At 34.4% G+C, this 15,118-nt stretch overlaps 1 protein-coding gene across 13 annotated transcripts in view; it reads left to right on the top strand.

Moving 5' to 3' along the window:
• The window catches only part of LOC140629027 (lysine-specific demethylase 6A-like), a 154,467-nt gene extending 139,909 nt beyond the window's left edge, over positions 1-14,558 (top strand). For 7 of the 13 annotated variants that reach the window (XM_072818419.1, XM_072818421.1, XM_072818420.1 and 4 more), the window contains 5 exons: positions 7-194; positions 998-1,139; positions 9,813-9,939; positions 11,993-12,180; positions 12,865-14,558. In XM_072818419.1, coding sequence (XP_072674520.1) covers positions 7-194; positions 998-1,139; positions 9,813-9,939; positions 11,993-12,180; positions 12,865-12,904 — 685 coding nt within the window. In that variant the 3' untranslated portion in view covers positions 12,905-14,558. Of the gene's footprint in view, positions 1-6; positions 195-997; positions 1,140-3,170; positions 3,404-9,812; positions 9,940-11,992; positions 12,181-12,864 lie in introns of those variants that run through there. The other 6 variants (XR_012026901.1, XM_072818427.1, XM_072818423.1 and 3 more) reach the window with 3 other exon arrangements.
• The last annotated feature ends 560 nt before the right edge of the window (positions 14,559-15,118 follow it).

Raw genomic sequence — 15,118 nt, 5'->3', positions numbered from 1 at the left:
CCCCAGAAATAATTTGAATTTCCTGATGAGTTCTTGGTGGCCCAACCTTGAAGATCTTTATGAAGCAAATGTCCCCGTATATAGATTTATTCAAAGACCTGGAGATTTGGTCTGGATAAATGCAGGCACTGTGCATTGGGTTCAGGCTGTTGGCTGGTGCAACAATATTGCTTGGAATGTTGGTCCACTTACAGGTATTTTAATAACCCATTAACAGATTTTACATTTTAAAGGATTATTTTTAATTGATATTATTCTATTAGAAAATAATTCACTAAATACTGGAATATTGTGTCTCCTTGGGAAAATCTTGTTAGTATGAGAGAGTATTCAAATTAATAAGTGAATATCAAAAACAAATATTTTGGCACATAGCACATCTATGCCTTTGTACACATGGTGGATATACTTTGGATATATATTTGTGGTGTGGCTTTTATAAAGGAAGGCTTTTATGGGAGAAAGCAAAGCAGAGTTATACTTTAGAATTTTTATTTTATCTGGTGTATCATAGGAGTAATCAACTTTGTTAGTTTGTATTAAACTTTATTTAGTATATAAGAACCTAGCTTATGGAGCCGGAGAGACCAGATTGGTTCTACCTTCTTTTAACCCTGTGACTTAGGGAAAATGTTTTAGCCTCTTGAGGCCTATTTTCGTTACTTATAAAATAAGAATTAAAATCAATTAAGATTTGAAAGGATAAATAAACAAGATGTAAAATGAGCCTCACAATGCCTTGCATATAGTAAATGCTGTTTCCATCTTAAATATTTTTTTTAGTTTAGGGGGCCTGAACTCCCAATCCTGAGATCAAGAGTCACTTGGTCTTCTGACTGAGCCAGCCAAGTGCCCACAACATGATAAATATTTTTAAAGTATAATTCTTAAAAGAATCTTCTAGTGTTTTATGGGTTTCAGAATTGATATTAGGTGATAATAGATCATTTGTTACTTTGGGTAGCTTTATAACTTAAAAAACTTTGTTTCCTCCTAGCCTGCCAGTATAAATTGGCAGTGGAACGGTATGAATGGAACAAATTGCAAAGTGTGAAGTCAGTAGTACCCATGGTGCATCTTTCTTGGAATATGGCACGAAATATCAAAGTCTCAGATCCCAAGCTTTTTGAAATGATTAAGTAAGTGTTTCCAAAATCACTGTAGTCCCTTTTTTTGTGGGGTGTGGGGATGTGGTGGGAATGTTAACTAATGAACATTTTTCCCCCAAATTATCTTAATTAACTTCAAATGATAAAATGGTCCAGAAGTCTATACAAAAGAGAATTAACATGTTAAAAGTATTTTCTTCCTTTACAAATAAACAATGATTATTATGGTAAAGAGAGGAATAGAGGCATATATACATAGTTCCATGCCAATAAATTCATGATCTGTGCTTTCTCTTGCCCTCTCACCAAATTGATTTTCCAGAACAACTTTAGTTTTAATATTGGAAGTCTGCTGTAGGAACAGAAAGTGATAATTCTATTATAAAACAAATGTTCAGTAAAGAAATTAGCATTTAAAGTGGTGATTTAATTATAATTATTGAATTTTCCAACTATTCTATCTAAATCATCACCTTTTTAGCTTAAGTTCAATTTTAATTTAATAGATTATCAGTTTGTGTGTGTATGTATACACACATATACATATACATATATATGTATACATACATATACATATATACACACATACATATATACATACATATACATATATATACACATATACATACATATATATACATACACACACACACATAGTAACTCATAGTTACTCTCATAGTAACTTCTCATTTTTTAACTTGATTTCCATTCTATTTCTTTCTTTTGGGGTATATTTGTAATAATATGTTTTCACAGACTGCCAAATAACTGTATTTCTCCAAACAGCAGTTTATATGCTTTTCTTTCCCTCTCCCCTTCATTATCACCAATGAAAAGTAACTCTGGTCTGAGAAATGTGGGATGTTACAGATGATACAATTAAGCTGCTGGTTTTTTTCATTGTTACTGTTTTTGAGATATGTGTGTGCACACACACACACACAGGAGAGGAAGATTTTTCATGTCTTTGGAATCTGTTTGGCCAGTATCTTTAAAATCACTGCTAGTTTATTACAATTTCAGTTCTATATTGAAAATTTTGTTTAATAAATCTATTTAAACAAAAGCTGAGGCTATAGTAATATGCATATCCACTGTTTTATATAGAGACTCATTCCATTTTTTACATATATCTGAAATTTAAAATAAACATTTGAAAGAGCATATAGTCAAAACTCAGTAATTCTTATTAAAAATGTACACGTTGTCAGTAATTTCTCTATCAAGCTCATTACTTTAAGTATGTTTCTTGAAAATATTCACTGGCTGGTTCAAAATGAACCATTTGTTCTCAGTGCCTTGGATTTTTTTTAGGATTTATGCAGAATGCATCACTTCTGTTTGAGAATTGCGGAGTTTATGTCAGACACTGTTCTTGGCAATGAAGATAGTGTGTAAGACAAAATCTCTTTGAGTTCATATGGTTTAAATTTTAGTGGAGCCAGAGAGGCATATTTTCAGTCAGGTAAATAACTTACCAGTAGTAAGTAAGGTAAGTAAAATAAAATAGGGAAATTTTTTGTTTACAGGATAGATAATACTGCTTTTCCTGAAATGACATCTAAGGGTATGATTTGTGTAGTCATACCTGAATAGTGAAAAGGAGATATTCTTGAGAAGATTTAGGAGTTGAGTAGAACATTTCCTATGAAACATGTGAAAGGCTTAAATGAGAACAACTTTGGTAGACTATGGATAGAAAAGCCAATGTAACTGTGGCAGAATTAAGGAAGGGAATAGCTGTGGTAATGAGCTCACATAAATGATCAGGTACTAAATTATAGACTGATTTGTAGCAGCAGAAGTGGAGAGAAGGATCACACTCCAGTTCTGAAACTTATAGATACAGGTAGATTGGATTATGGTATAAGAAGGAAAAAGGAATCAAGGCAAGATAATTTATCTTCTGTGTTGTTCTTACTTGTTCTTAACCTGTTGTTCATTAACTTAAAATAGGTCTTACTACCCCTAATATCCTTCTAGATCGCTTCCAGTTTGTTATGTTTGTCTCAGTATTTCACTTTTTTTTTTTTTTTTTTTTTTTTTTTTTATTTATGTTAGTCACACACAGAGAGAGAGAGAGGCAGAGACACAGGCAGAGGGAGAAGCAGGCTCCACGCACCGGAAGCCCGATGTGGGATTCGATCCCGGGTCTCCAGGATCGCGCCCGGGCCAAAGGCAGGCGCTAAACCGCTGCGCCACCCAGGGATCCCTGTCTCAGTATTTCAAATGAAGGGACAGCAAGACTTTCTTGATACAAGATGTTCCCATTTCCTGCGGTGGCAGTTTACATTGTATGGTCTGAGTTATGGCAGGTGTCTTAATGTTGAGTGTGAATATACAAATTTAGGGTATCTTCCACTTAAAGTACTGAAAACCACTTTCACCCATAGTTTTATATATATATATATAAACCTAAGTGAATGTATTTTTCTGTGCTCCTTTTCAACTGGAATTTGGGGGTAGGTTTTTTTTTTTGTTTTTTTTTTTTTTGTTTTTTTAATATATGCTTACAAAATGTGGAATAATCTTGAAGGTTGATCATTTATTATATTTTCAGAATTCTACATACAACTTTGGTATTTAATTCACACATCTGTTTGTCACCCCAATTGAAAATGTTAACCAGAATCTTTTAGTCATCTCTGAAAATGTACTTCTACCAACAGTTTTAACATTTATAGGTTTCATTTGATCAGTATTTGAGTTCTAACTGAATGGAGGACCTGGGGTAAACCCTGGAGGTGTATAAACATTTTGCGCAAGTTCCTGTTTTGTGTATTTTTCCAGTAAGGAGTTGGTGAGAGAGATTGGAGGCAGGAGAATGAAAGATAGTTGTATGTAAATAAAGGAGTACATGGATTGATAGATATAGATTTAAAAATGTGACTATGATGGCAGCTATACGTCAATAAAAATAATACCCTATAACGGGGTGCATGACTGGCTCATTTGGTAGGTGTGTGATTCTTGATTTGGGGATCATGACTTTGAGCCCCACATTGGGTATAATAGCTTACTTTATTTTTTTTTTAATTTTTATTTATTTATGATAGTCACAGAGAGAGAGAGAGAGAGAGGCAGAGACACAGGCAGAGGGAGAAGCAGGCTCCATTAATAGCTTACTTTAAAAGATAGATTCGGGGATCCCTGGGTGGCGCAGCGGTTTAGCGCCTGCCTTTGGCCCAGGGCACAATCCTGGAGACCCAGGATCGAATCCCATGTCGGGCCCCTGGTGCATGGAGCCTGCTCCTCCCTCTGCCTATGTCTCTGCCTCTCTCCCTCTCTCTCTCTGTGACTATCATAAATAAATTTAAAAGAAATTAAAAGATCGATTCGTAGATAGATGTAGGTATCTCCAAAAAAATGTAACATATTGGGACGCCTGGGTGGCTGAGGGGATGAGCACCTGCCTTTGGCTCAAGGCGTCATCCCAGGGACTGGGATAGAGTCTCACATCTGGCTCCCTGCATGGAGCCTGCCTCTCCCTCTGCCTGTGTCTCTGCCTCTTTCTGTGTCTCTAGTAAATAAATAAATAAAACCTTTAAAAAAATGTAACATATCTTTTAGATATTACAAAGTCATGACAGGCTTTGGGGATTTTTGTTTGGAAAGGAAGGTAGTTAGTTGTGTGAAGGACAAAAGAAAGTGGAAAAAAACAGAAATTGATATGGGAAAAGAAACAATGAAATATCTGTGGGTTTCATGTCAGGTGGGTTCTAGATGTCTAGTACTTACTAAGTGTAATAGGCTCTATTCGAAGCTTAGTAAGTTGTAAGTGTTTAACAGAAATGATCTATTAGAGCAGTCCAGTCCTAGGTTACCTATATGGTTGGAGTCAGAGTCAGCGTTTTCAATATAACATAAAAGGATTTCTTTATAAGTGACATAATCACTTTACTTTGGGCACTAGCAAGATTGAGCAGCTAGATAAATATTTTAAGGAAAGCTGATGGAAATACAAAACTTGGGAGCAAAGCAACAGATATTCTGTCTAGTGGTTTGTGATTGCATGGAGAAGAAAATGACAATATTAGAATAATTCTGTTAAAGAGCAGAAAAAACAGTAAGTAGACTGAGTGATGAAAAATACGTTATTTTCATATAAGTTCAGTTTGGCTATATAATTTCCGTATATACACATCATTGCTTAAAAGCAAATACTGCAATGTATATATATTACATCTACAACCCTGTCAAAATTGGAAGAGTTATTCATTTAACCTGGTTTGTGAGCTAAATTACGGCTCTATCTGTAGGTTTGTGGGTGTTGTGATTCCTAATAAACAGTCTTTTGCAGTACTTTCCCCTTACTTTGAGTAATATCGTAGATGGATTCTAGATATTTTCTTCATTCATTCACAACACTGTAGCTTTTCACTTTGATATATCCCTGAAATTACTCTTGTGGGGATAACAAATAACTATTTATTTTTAGATGATCAGAATGTCAAAAGAAAAAGTGTTTTCTAAAGTTTGACTTAAGTATATTATTGCAGATGGTTTGTAACTATCACCATACCCCCACATTAACTGTTGGCTATACTTATGAAACACAGAATCATAATCCTTAGAATAAAACCTCCTAAGAATGCTGAGGAAAATAACACTTAAGCATCATTTATATTTTCTGTTCTTCAGTTTTCATGTTCACCTTATATAAGTGTATTTCATCATAATTATGCTGTAAAATGTCCCTCTTTATGTTCTGTCTTCATTCCAATCTACTTTCTTCACCATGTAAGTGTCTATGTCCTTATGTGCTTTTAGTATGTTAAAATCTGCTTTGTGAAACATCAAGTGAAGTCCTAAGTCAGCTTTTTATTTTTTCTTTTAGTCTAGGAGTCTTCTTTATACCCTGTGTTTTTATATATAAACTTTTAATTTATTCATGAGAGACATGGAGAGAGAAGCAGAGACATACGTAGAGGGAAAAGCAGACTCCCCACAGAGTGCTCAGTGCGGCACTTAATCACAGGACCCTGGCATTAAGCCCCAAGCCACAGGCAGACACTCAGCCATTGAGCCACCCAGGCATCCCTGATTATATAAACTTCTATCCAAATAACAAAAACAAAGCCTGTGTCCTAACATAAGATCACGTCTCAAAAGTCAATAAATTAATTTCTTTTTTAATTTTTGAAGTTATATTTTATCATGTTCCTAAAATATAGTAAGCCAATAAAAGCGTTTTCCATCTTCTCCCTTTTTGTCTGTTCTTTTCAAAGTAGAACATTGCAAAATAGATTTACCGTATTTTATGACAGCTGTCGGACTCCAGTGTGCATTTTTTTTTCTGTGTGCAGTTTTTTAGATGTTTCTGTGCTGGTTTTATACCTTAAGAACCACAGTGTGCGGAATCCCTGGGTGGCGCAGCGGTTTAGCGCCTGCCTTTAACCCAGGGCGCGATCTTGGAGACCCGGGATCGAATCCCATGTCGGGCTCCCTGCATGGAGCCTGCTTCTCCCTCTGCCTGTGTCTCTGCCTCTCTCTCTGTGTGACTATCATGAATAAAAAAATAAAATCTTTAAAAAAAAAAAAAGAACCACAGTGTGCCTATTCATTTCAATTTTTTTCAAATTGGATTGATTATTAAAATATAACATTAAAATCAAGCAAAAAATTTTTTTTTGATTTTTAATTTTTTTTTTAATTTTTATTAATTTATGATAGTCACAGAGAGAGAGAGGCAGAGGGAGAAGCAGGCTCCATGCACCGGGAGCCCGATGTGGGATTTGATCCCGGGTCTCCAGGATCGCGCCCTGGGCCAAAGGCAGGCGCCAAACCGCTGCGCCACCCAGGGATTCCCAAAATCAAGCAAAAATTATCTGCTGATACTTTTAAGCCATCTGTATATTGAAAAGTTCTCTTCAGATTAATTAAGATCTAGAGAGAGGTAAGGCATAGTTTGTTAAGTCTTGAACGTTATTTTTTCCTTAAGATGCTTTTCCTAAGTATCTTTATTTTCTATTTATGTTTGTTGCTTTTAAAATTAGATTCTTGGGGTGGCCCGGGTGGCTCAGCGGTTTAGTGCCGCTTTCGGCTCAGGGTGTGTGATCCTGGAGACCCATGATCGAGTTCCATGTCGGGCTCCCTGCACGGAACCTCCTTCTCCCTCTGCCTATGTCTCTGCCTCTCTCTCTCTGTCTCTCATGAATAAATAAATAAAATCTTTTTTTAAAAATTAGATTCTTACTGACTTTTTTACCTGTAAGTCCTTATACCTTTACATTGTCCTTTATTCTTTTGTTCCTTAGCTTTCTGAAAATGGAAAGGACTAAAATTTCAGGGTAATGGAGAAAACATGACATGGAATGACCATTTCATTGATTATTTGGTTATCCATTATGTGAGATAATATTAATAGCAGTGTCAGTTTTTACGATTCCACTATCTGGGCAAGTAATTCTGTACCTGTGATTGCAGGAGAACATAGGTAAAATTTGCCTTTCTGAGCCCAGTTTTTCCCTCATTGTGAAAAGAGATGGATGATAAAGGCTCTTGGCACTGGACTTCAGTGTCACTAGATTTAAGTGGCCTAACCTTGTGTAACTTCTTTAATTCCGTGTTTTATGAATGCTACCTCTTGTTAACATTTTATTTTCCTACCTGGCAGCACTGCTGAGTTTATAATCATTTTTACATATGCAAATAAAAATTTGCAGAGTTTCAGGTATTATTTCAGAGGTGAAATAACATTGGCGAGGGGTAGAAGGAAGGAAGACTAGATACTGTATACATCTACTGTGTAAGTGTATGTGTTTCTGAATTGGAGTTTTACCTTTTTCTCTCTTCTGGCACTTCTTTCAAGCACACACATGCACACAAAGCATTTTTACATCTGCAAATAAAAATTTGCAGAGTTTCAGGTATTATTACAGAGGTGAAATCACATTGTTGAGGGGTAGAAGAAAGACTAGATGCTGTATACATCTACTATGAAAGTGTATGGTATTTCTGAATTGGATTTTTACTTTTTCTCTCCTCTGGCACTTCTTTCAAGCATACACATGCACATAAAGCTCTCCTTATGTTGAAAGGCAGAGATTTGTTTCCATATTTACATGAAGAATTGCTATAGGCAAACTGAAAACTGTTATTTTATAGAATACTTAGGAAATTTCTCATGCAACTTTAGACTTGAAATTATTATATTCATTTTGTTTTTTAAATAAGTTGAAAACTTCATATATATTCCTTTTTTTTTTTTTTCCATATATATTCTGAAAATCATTTCCCCCCAGGGTTATTTTTGTGATAACCTGGTACAGAAATATAATAAGAAAAATCTATATATTTCTTACCATGCTGTAAAACTTACTCATTTAGTAATCACACATTTGTTAAGCACTTATACTGTACCATGCACAATCTTATTAATGCAGTTAAAAAAATAAAGTCTTAGCTTTCATGACTCCTGCATTTTAATGGGAAATAAAGAGTAGAAACATGTTAACGCTTAAGGACAATAATTTTAGATACTGATAGTATGACAAATTCTTTCAAATAATTATATACATAATTATTTTATCTAATCCAAAGTCTAAGTCATTAGCAGTATAGTATCAAAGACTCCAGTCGGTTTGGGTTCTTATCCCAGAAGGTTACACTATTCACAAATATAATTGTTAACATCACTTTTTCTAAACCGGTGATGGATAATTACATTTTTTAGAATAATTTTAGAACTGAAATGTATCATACAGATCATCTAGTACAAGTCAGCCTTGAAAGGAGAACTTGAGGCACTTAAATTTACAGAAATGTTAGACAGTTCTAAGCAATGATACAAATGATAAAAAATTTACCACTGTTTGTAAGAATTCACTGTATTGATAACATTAGAAGTAATGGATAAGGAAAGTCTAATGTATTTTTTGAAAAGTTAAATATAGGAGCACCCAGGTGGCTCAGTTGGCTAAGCGCCCAACTCTGTTTCAGCTCAGGTTATGATATTTTGGGTCACAGAATGAAGCCCCCGGTTGGGCTTCCATGCTCATCAGGGATCTGTTTGGGATTCTCTCTTTCTGGCCTTCCCCACCTACTACCCAATGCACACATAATCTGTCTCTCTCAAATAAATAATTTCTTAAAGGTATGAAAAGTATAATGTAATTGAAGATAACCATTTACTACCTTCATAAAATTTAATTAAGTATATTCTTTTTTCCTTTGCTGTTATAATTTAAGCCTAGTTTGTTCTTTAATGTCTAATTTATAAATAGTTTTCTGCCTTGGTCTCAGAGTTGTAAAATCAGTTATATAAATGATACTGTTTATGAGTGTCTAGGTAGATATGATTACTGTGTCTTTTTTTTTTTAAGATTTTATTTATTCATGAGACACAGATTGAGAGAGAGAGGCAGAGACACAGGCAGAGGGAGAAGCAGTCTCCATGCAGGGAGCCCAACGTGGGATTCGATCCCGGGTCTCCAGGATCGTGCCCTGGGCCAAAGGCAGGCGCTAAACCGCTGCGCCAACCAGGGATCCCAAGATCATTACATTTTTATATTCAGATATTCTCAGCTCTCCGTGCTTTACTATGAACATTATGTTAGTCCTATTTTATATGAAAAGTTGATAAAAGAATCATTACTACATCAACAAACTAGTAGAACTAATATAGTTATTTGTAATTGGTATATCTTCTATGCTACAAGTATTCGGTATTCAATTGTCACAAATAATTTTTCTCCACAATAGGTATTGTCTTCTGAAAATTCTAAAGCAATGTCAGACTTTGAGAGAAGCTCTAATAACAGCAGGAAAGGAGGTCATATGGCATGGGCGGACAAATGATGAGCCAGCACATTATTGTAGCATTTGTGAGGTAACTGTTCTCGCCAACAGTTTTTTGTTGTGGGATCTCTAGTTTGGCGATGCCTTCTAAATTACAAATTTACCAGTACTTTTATATAATGCATTTTTGATTGGTTATTACAGCAATTAGTTTTAATTTCCATTTGATGGTGTAATATTTAATTTAATTCAGAAGTATTGTCTACAGAAGCATTCATGTAGTACCTTCTTACTAGATGATAATTATCTCAGATACTGAACTAGAAAAATTTAAAATAAGTATAGAGATACCAGATAACTGGATCTGTTTCAGTATAAATTCAGGCATATCATTCATAATATCATTCATTAATACAGTTGTTGGTTTTCTCCTCTCGCCAAGGCTTGCAAGAAGTACAGAAATAAAGAGGTAGTATCTCCTTTGGAGGAGCTTCCTTCCACTAGGAGAAGACAGAATGTAATGGATTCTGTCCATGTAATGGTTATGGATGCACATGAACTATGACATTTGAAGCAATGAGGAAAATAATCTAATACTGGCTTAGAGTTTATAGGCTGTTTCTAGAGTTGAGTCATAAAGTCTGTAAGAGGAGATGGTTTGTAGCTTGCAATGATCTTGAATTAAAGTTATGGAATTTCATCTTAACTCTGAGGTCGCTGAAGCCATAAAAGTTTTTCAGCAAGGCACTAAGTCAGGGGTGTATGTTTCAGAGAATTGGAGAAAGCACAGCTAGAAAGCTAAATAAAATGCCAGTTTGGAAGCTTTTGGAATGGTCTTTGGGAGGTTAACAGCGGTTTAAACTAGCCTATTGTATTTGGAATATAAAAAAGGAAGAGTTCATCAGCATTTAATCATTTAATTCAACAGGGTAGTTGATCACATGAGGAATGATAAGGAACTTCTTGATAAGTTCAAGAATCCCAAGCTTTTAAACTGGGGTCACTAAGTTATGTTACTTATTGATAGTAATAACTGGCATTTTAACAGCCCTGTTCAATATGATTTTAGATGATGAGCTTTTATCACTAAAATCAAATAATAGAGGATACTTGCTTAGGAAATTGAAAGTCCAGACTAACCCTTGAAATAGTATGACGCTGAGATAAACTGATTAAAACCCTTGGGTGTTTTAATATTGTATAACCTCATCAAAATATGTTATGATAAGATCCACAAGATTCTTCTAGGGTAGGTGTTATACTTCAGATAAATATATATCTTTTCAGTATTTGAAAACAGGTGTTAATAGTTATTATTAGTTGTTCAGCTGGAGCTTTACAAATCATTGTGTTTTCTGTAGTAAGCAATATCCTTATTGTCATCTGGCATAATAATTCTCATGAATATACTGTTCATACTTACTTTCCTTAATATTGAAGGCTTAAAACTGACCACAATTACTCATTAGTTTCCAGCTCTTAAAAATAACTAATTATTGGGACGCCTGTATGACTCCATCAGTTAAGCATCTGACTATCTCAACTCAGGGCATAATCTCAGGGGTCTGAGTTCAAGCCGCATTTGGGGGGGCATGGAGCCATTTTACAAAAATAATGGTAATCTGAATATGTATTATGACAGTGATTTTGTTTTTCCTTTTATTATTAGCTTTCATTAAATATTAAGCTAATTAAGCTATGATATATGCTCTGAAGGTTCAAAAATGAATAAAACATAGTCACCACCTTTATGGAGCTAGTTTGTGAGGGAAGAAAAGTATTTAAATACAAAACACTGTGAATACTATCATAGAGAAGTAAAAAGAATCATTACTTTTACCTGGTTTTCTCCTGCTATATTGGTTAATTAAAAATAGGCTAACCTTTATTAAACTGAATGAAACTTAAGTGGTTGTAATGAGTATTGAATTCCCATGGATCAATCTTTAAACATATAATATGGCTCTTGTTTTTGTGGTATAAGTCAACCTGGTGTCTCAGACAATTAAGAAGTATTTTTAAGTACTTCCATTTGCAAAAATCACTGTCCATAATTTCATGTAAAGTAGGTAGAATTCGTAGTTATTCTAAAGTACAATAAACAACAAATCTCCATTCAGTGCTTTTTCTCTTATATGAAATAGGTGGAGGTTTTTGATCTCCTTTTTGTCACTAATGAAAGCAATTCTCAAAAGACTTACATAGTACATTGCCAGGACTGTGCACGAAAAACAAGTGGAACTCTGGACAATTTTGTGGTGCTAGAACAGTACAAAATGGAGGACCTGATACAAGTCTATGACCAGTTTACATTAGTAAGTGAATTCAACATGTGAGTACATAGTTAGCTGGGTTTTTGAAGCAGCAGGGTTTGTTTTGCTACCTGATAAATAAAAATTAGATATTTAAATTTTTCCATTGGTTCAGTAGGTACTGCATAAAATATTTGTTTTCCTTATACTTCAAAGCCCTTTATCCAGTTGATACACATTACTTTTTTTTTCTTTTCAATAGAATGGCCTAAATAGTAATCAGAATAATTACATTTTAAAGTCTTTGTTTCTTTTTACAGTATTATGAAGTGTTTATGCTATTTGATTTCACTGATAAGAGATAGATTATTTAATTCTATAGGGATGATCCATAAAGAAATTGTTTTTTAATGTACTTGTGTTTTCAGAGCTCATTGGATTTGTTTAAAACCTAATGCTTGTCTTAAATTTCAAATTATTTTTCACAATACTTTGTTTCAGCAGTCTTAAAAAAAATGTCCTCTAAGTGTTCCCCTTTTTTTGGACTAAATTTTGAACTACAGAAAAATGGGGTAATGATTCCAAACCCTGTGGAAATTGGTCTTAATGAAATAATAAGAGCACATCATGTAGCAGGCTGTTGAACTTTCCGGGGATTTGGTGTTGCTGTCTGACTCACTTTGTCGGTATTGATAGCCATGAGCTAAGAATAGCATTAAGGATTAATGTACCAACAATTAATATACCTTATTTTTAAATTTTAGGCTCCTTCATTGTCATCATCCTCTTGATATTATGCCATGAATATTAAGTGGCACCTTTTCTGGTCTTCAGGAAAGGTCCTGTAGCTGTTCATAAAACTGCTGACTAAAAGCTATGTACTATGCAACCTTCCAAGAATAGAGTGTCAACTAACTGGACATAGGAGAAAGCTGCCTCTACTCCAGGACTCTTCACAAAGTTGATCCAGCTGTAACTAATAATAGTAATAATCACATGTTTTATGGTATCTGACAGAATGTGGCAGTGTCACAGACTACTGACTTGAAGATGATCTTTTTCTATGTTCCTGTATTTCTGAACAGCTAAATTACTTTTCTTCTATATTTTACCTTTTCATAATTTTTCTGAGGAAAAAATACTATTTTAGCTGGCCATTTGCTTGGTAATAAGATAGTTAACAAATTCAAACCTTTAATCATCTGGGTTTTTTTTAATGTGAAAAATTAAATGAGAAAGTTTTTTGGGGTTATGTTTGGTTTGATTTGGTTTCTTACCATTTTATATTTTTCTCTGTTTGAGGCCACAGTGATTACAGTTCTGGTTCCAAAATAAAACTTTAAGTAAAAACTTATACCCTAATAGCCAAGACACAAAGATAATGGATTGCACATAGAGTAAGGAATAAACTTCAGATTTGTGATTTTTGTTTCTAATCCTGATACAGATTTACACTATTTATGAATACATATTTATTGCTTGAAGATATTTGTGAATGGAATGTTGTTATTTTATCTGGGGTTTACCTGCCATTAAATATTAAGGAGTTCTGTAATTTTAAACACTACTCCTTTTACATTTTCTATGTGTAAATAAAACTGCTTAGCATTGTACAGAAACTTTTATTAAAATTGTTTAATGTTTAAAGGGTTTTCCACTGTTTGAGTTTTAAAAAGGACTTTCTGTAAAGACATAGCGTTTGTTCATTTTCAAATCTGATTATATGTATTTTATATATATACATATATATTCACTCGTATATGTATAACATAGAAATAAAAATATATAATTGTATAAAGATAAAACAGATTTTAAAATTTTCACATTTATGATCGTTCTTGAGGTGCCTCCTGTAAACTTTCTTACAAAAAAGTATGCTTATTTTTAAAGTAAATGTCTTTCAGCCTGTTTTAAGTTAGCTATTGCAGTGATAGCCAATAAATAATTGCTGGCAAAATGTATCTTAGAAAACAAACAGTGAATTTGAGATTTTAAAGGGAACATTATAAAATGTGATATATCTTATCACTTGCTTACTATAGAAAAAAGATTCAGGATGATGGCTTCTTTAGAAAACAAATATTAAATGACATTTTTTAAAGTAAGAAAACTGAAATTCCATTCTTTCTGTTTGTTGAATATAGCTGAGGAAGGAAAGAGGGGACATACTCAAATTCTGTATCATTAGTCAGTGTTAAGTTCTGTGAAGGGTTTTATTTCAGATAAACAAATGAATTTAACATAGTATCTATCTCATTTTGTAGTAACACTTGGTTTCTACCTCTACTTTCTGAAACATTTGGCCTGTATTCTCATTTTTCCACAGTGCTGTAAAAGTTTTCCAGAGAGCTTTGGTGGAGTTCTATAAATGAAGTTACGCAAATGTCTAAAGAGAATTTATAATCTTTTCTGGCAAACTGCCTTGATTATATTAATAAAATAATTTTTTTTTCTTTTTTTTTAGTTTTTGTTTTTTTTCAAACCCTTGTGTCGAGGGGTGACTTTCAATAGATCGCAGGGAGGGAGTTGCTCCGCTACGTTGGAAACCCGACCCAGAAGCAGGTAGCTTATGAATGGTATAGCACCAGATTCCCCACGAACGTTGCGTGACATGCGTTGCGTGACGGGCGAGGGGGGCAGCCCTCTTTCCGGCCGCGCCCCGTTTCCTGGGTCGAGGGGCTCTCCGCACCGGACCCCGGTTCCCGCACGCGGCGGCCCGCAGCTTTTTATCTTTTTTTTTTTTTTTAAGTATCTTTTTTCAACACATTTTCAAGTATTCTGGCTTTCTAGAAATAGTTTAAAGAAAAAACTTGGAGGTATTTTATTAAATTAGGTAATTTTTCAAGAATTAAAACCCTGGGACACCTGGGTGGCTCAGCGGTTAAGCGTCTGCCTTCAGCCGAGGGTGTGATCCTGGAGACCCAGATTCGAGTCCCACATCGGGCTTCCTGCAGGGAACCTGCTTCTCCCTCTTCCTGTGTCTCTGCCTCTCTCTGTATGTCTCTTATGAATAAATGA

This window comes from Canis lupus, chromosome Y (assembly GCF_048164855.1).
Source record: "Canis lupus baileyi chromosome Y, mCanLup2.hap1, whole genome shotgun sequence".
Taxonomy (NCBI): Eukaryota; Metazoa; Chordata; class Mammalia; order Carnivora; family Canidae; genus Canis; species Canis lupus.
This window is presented reverse-complemented; position numbering and strand designations above follow the sequence as displayed.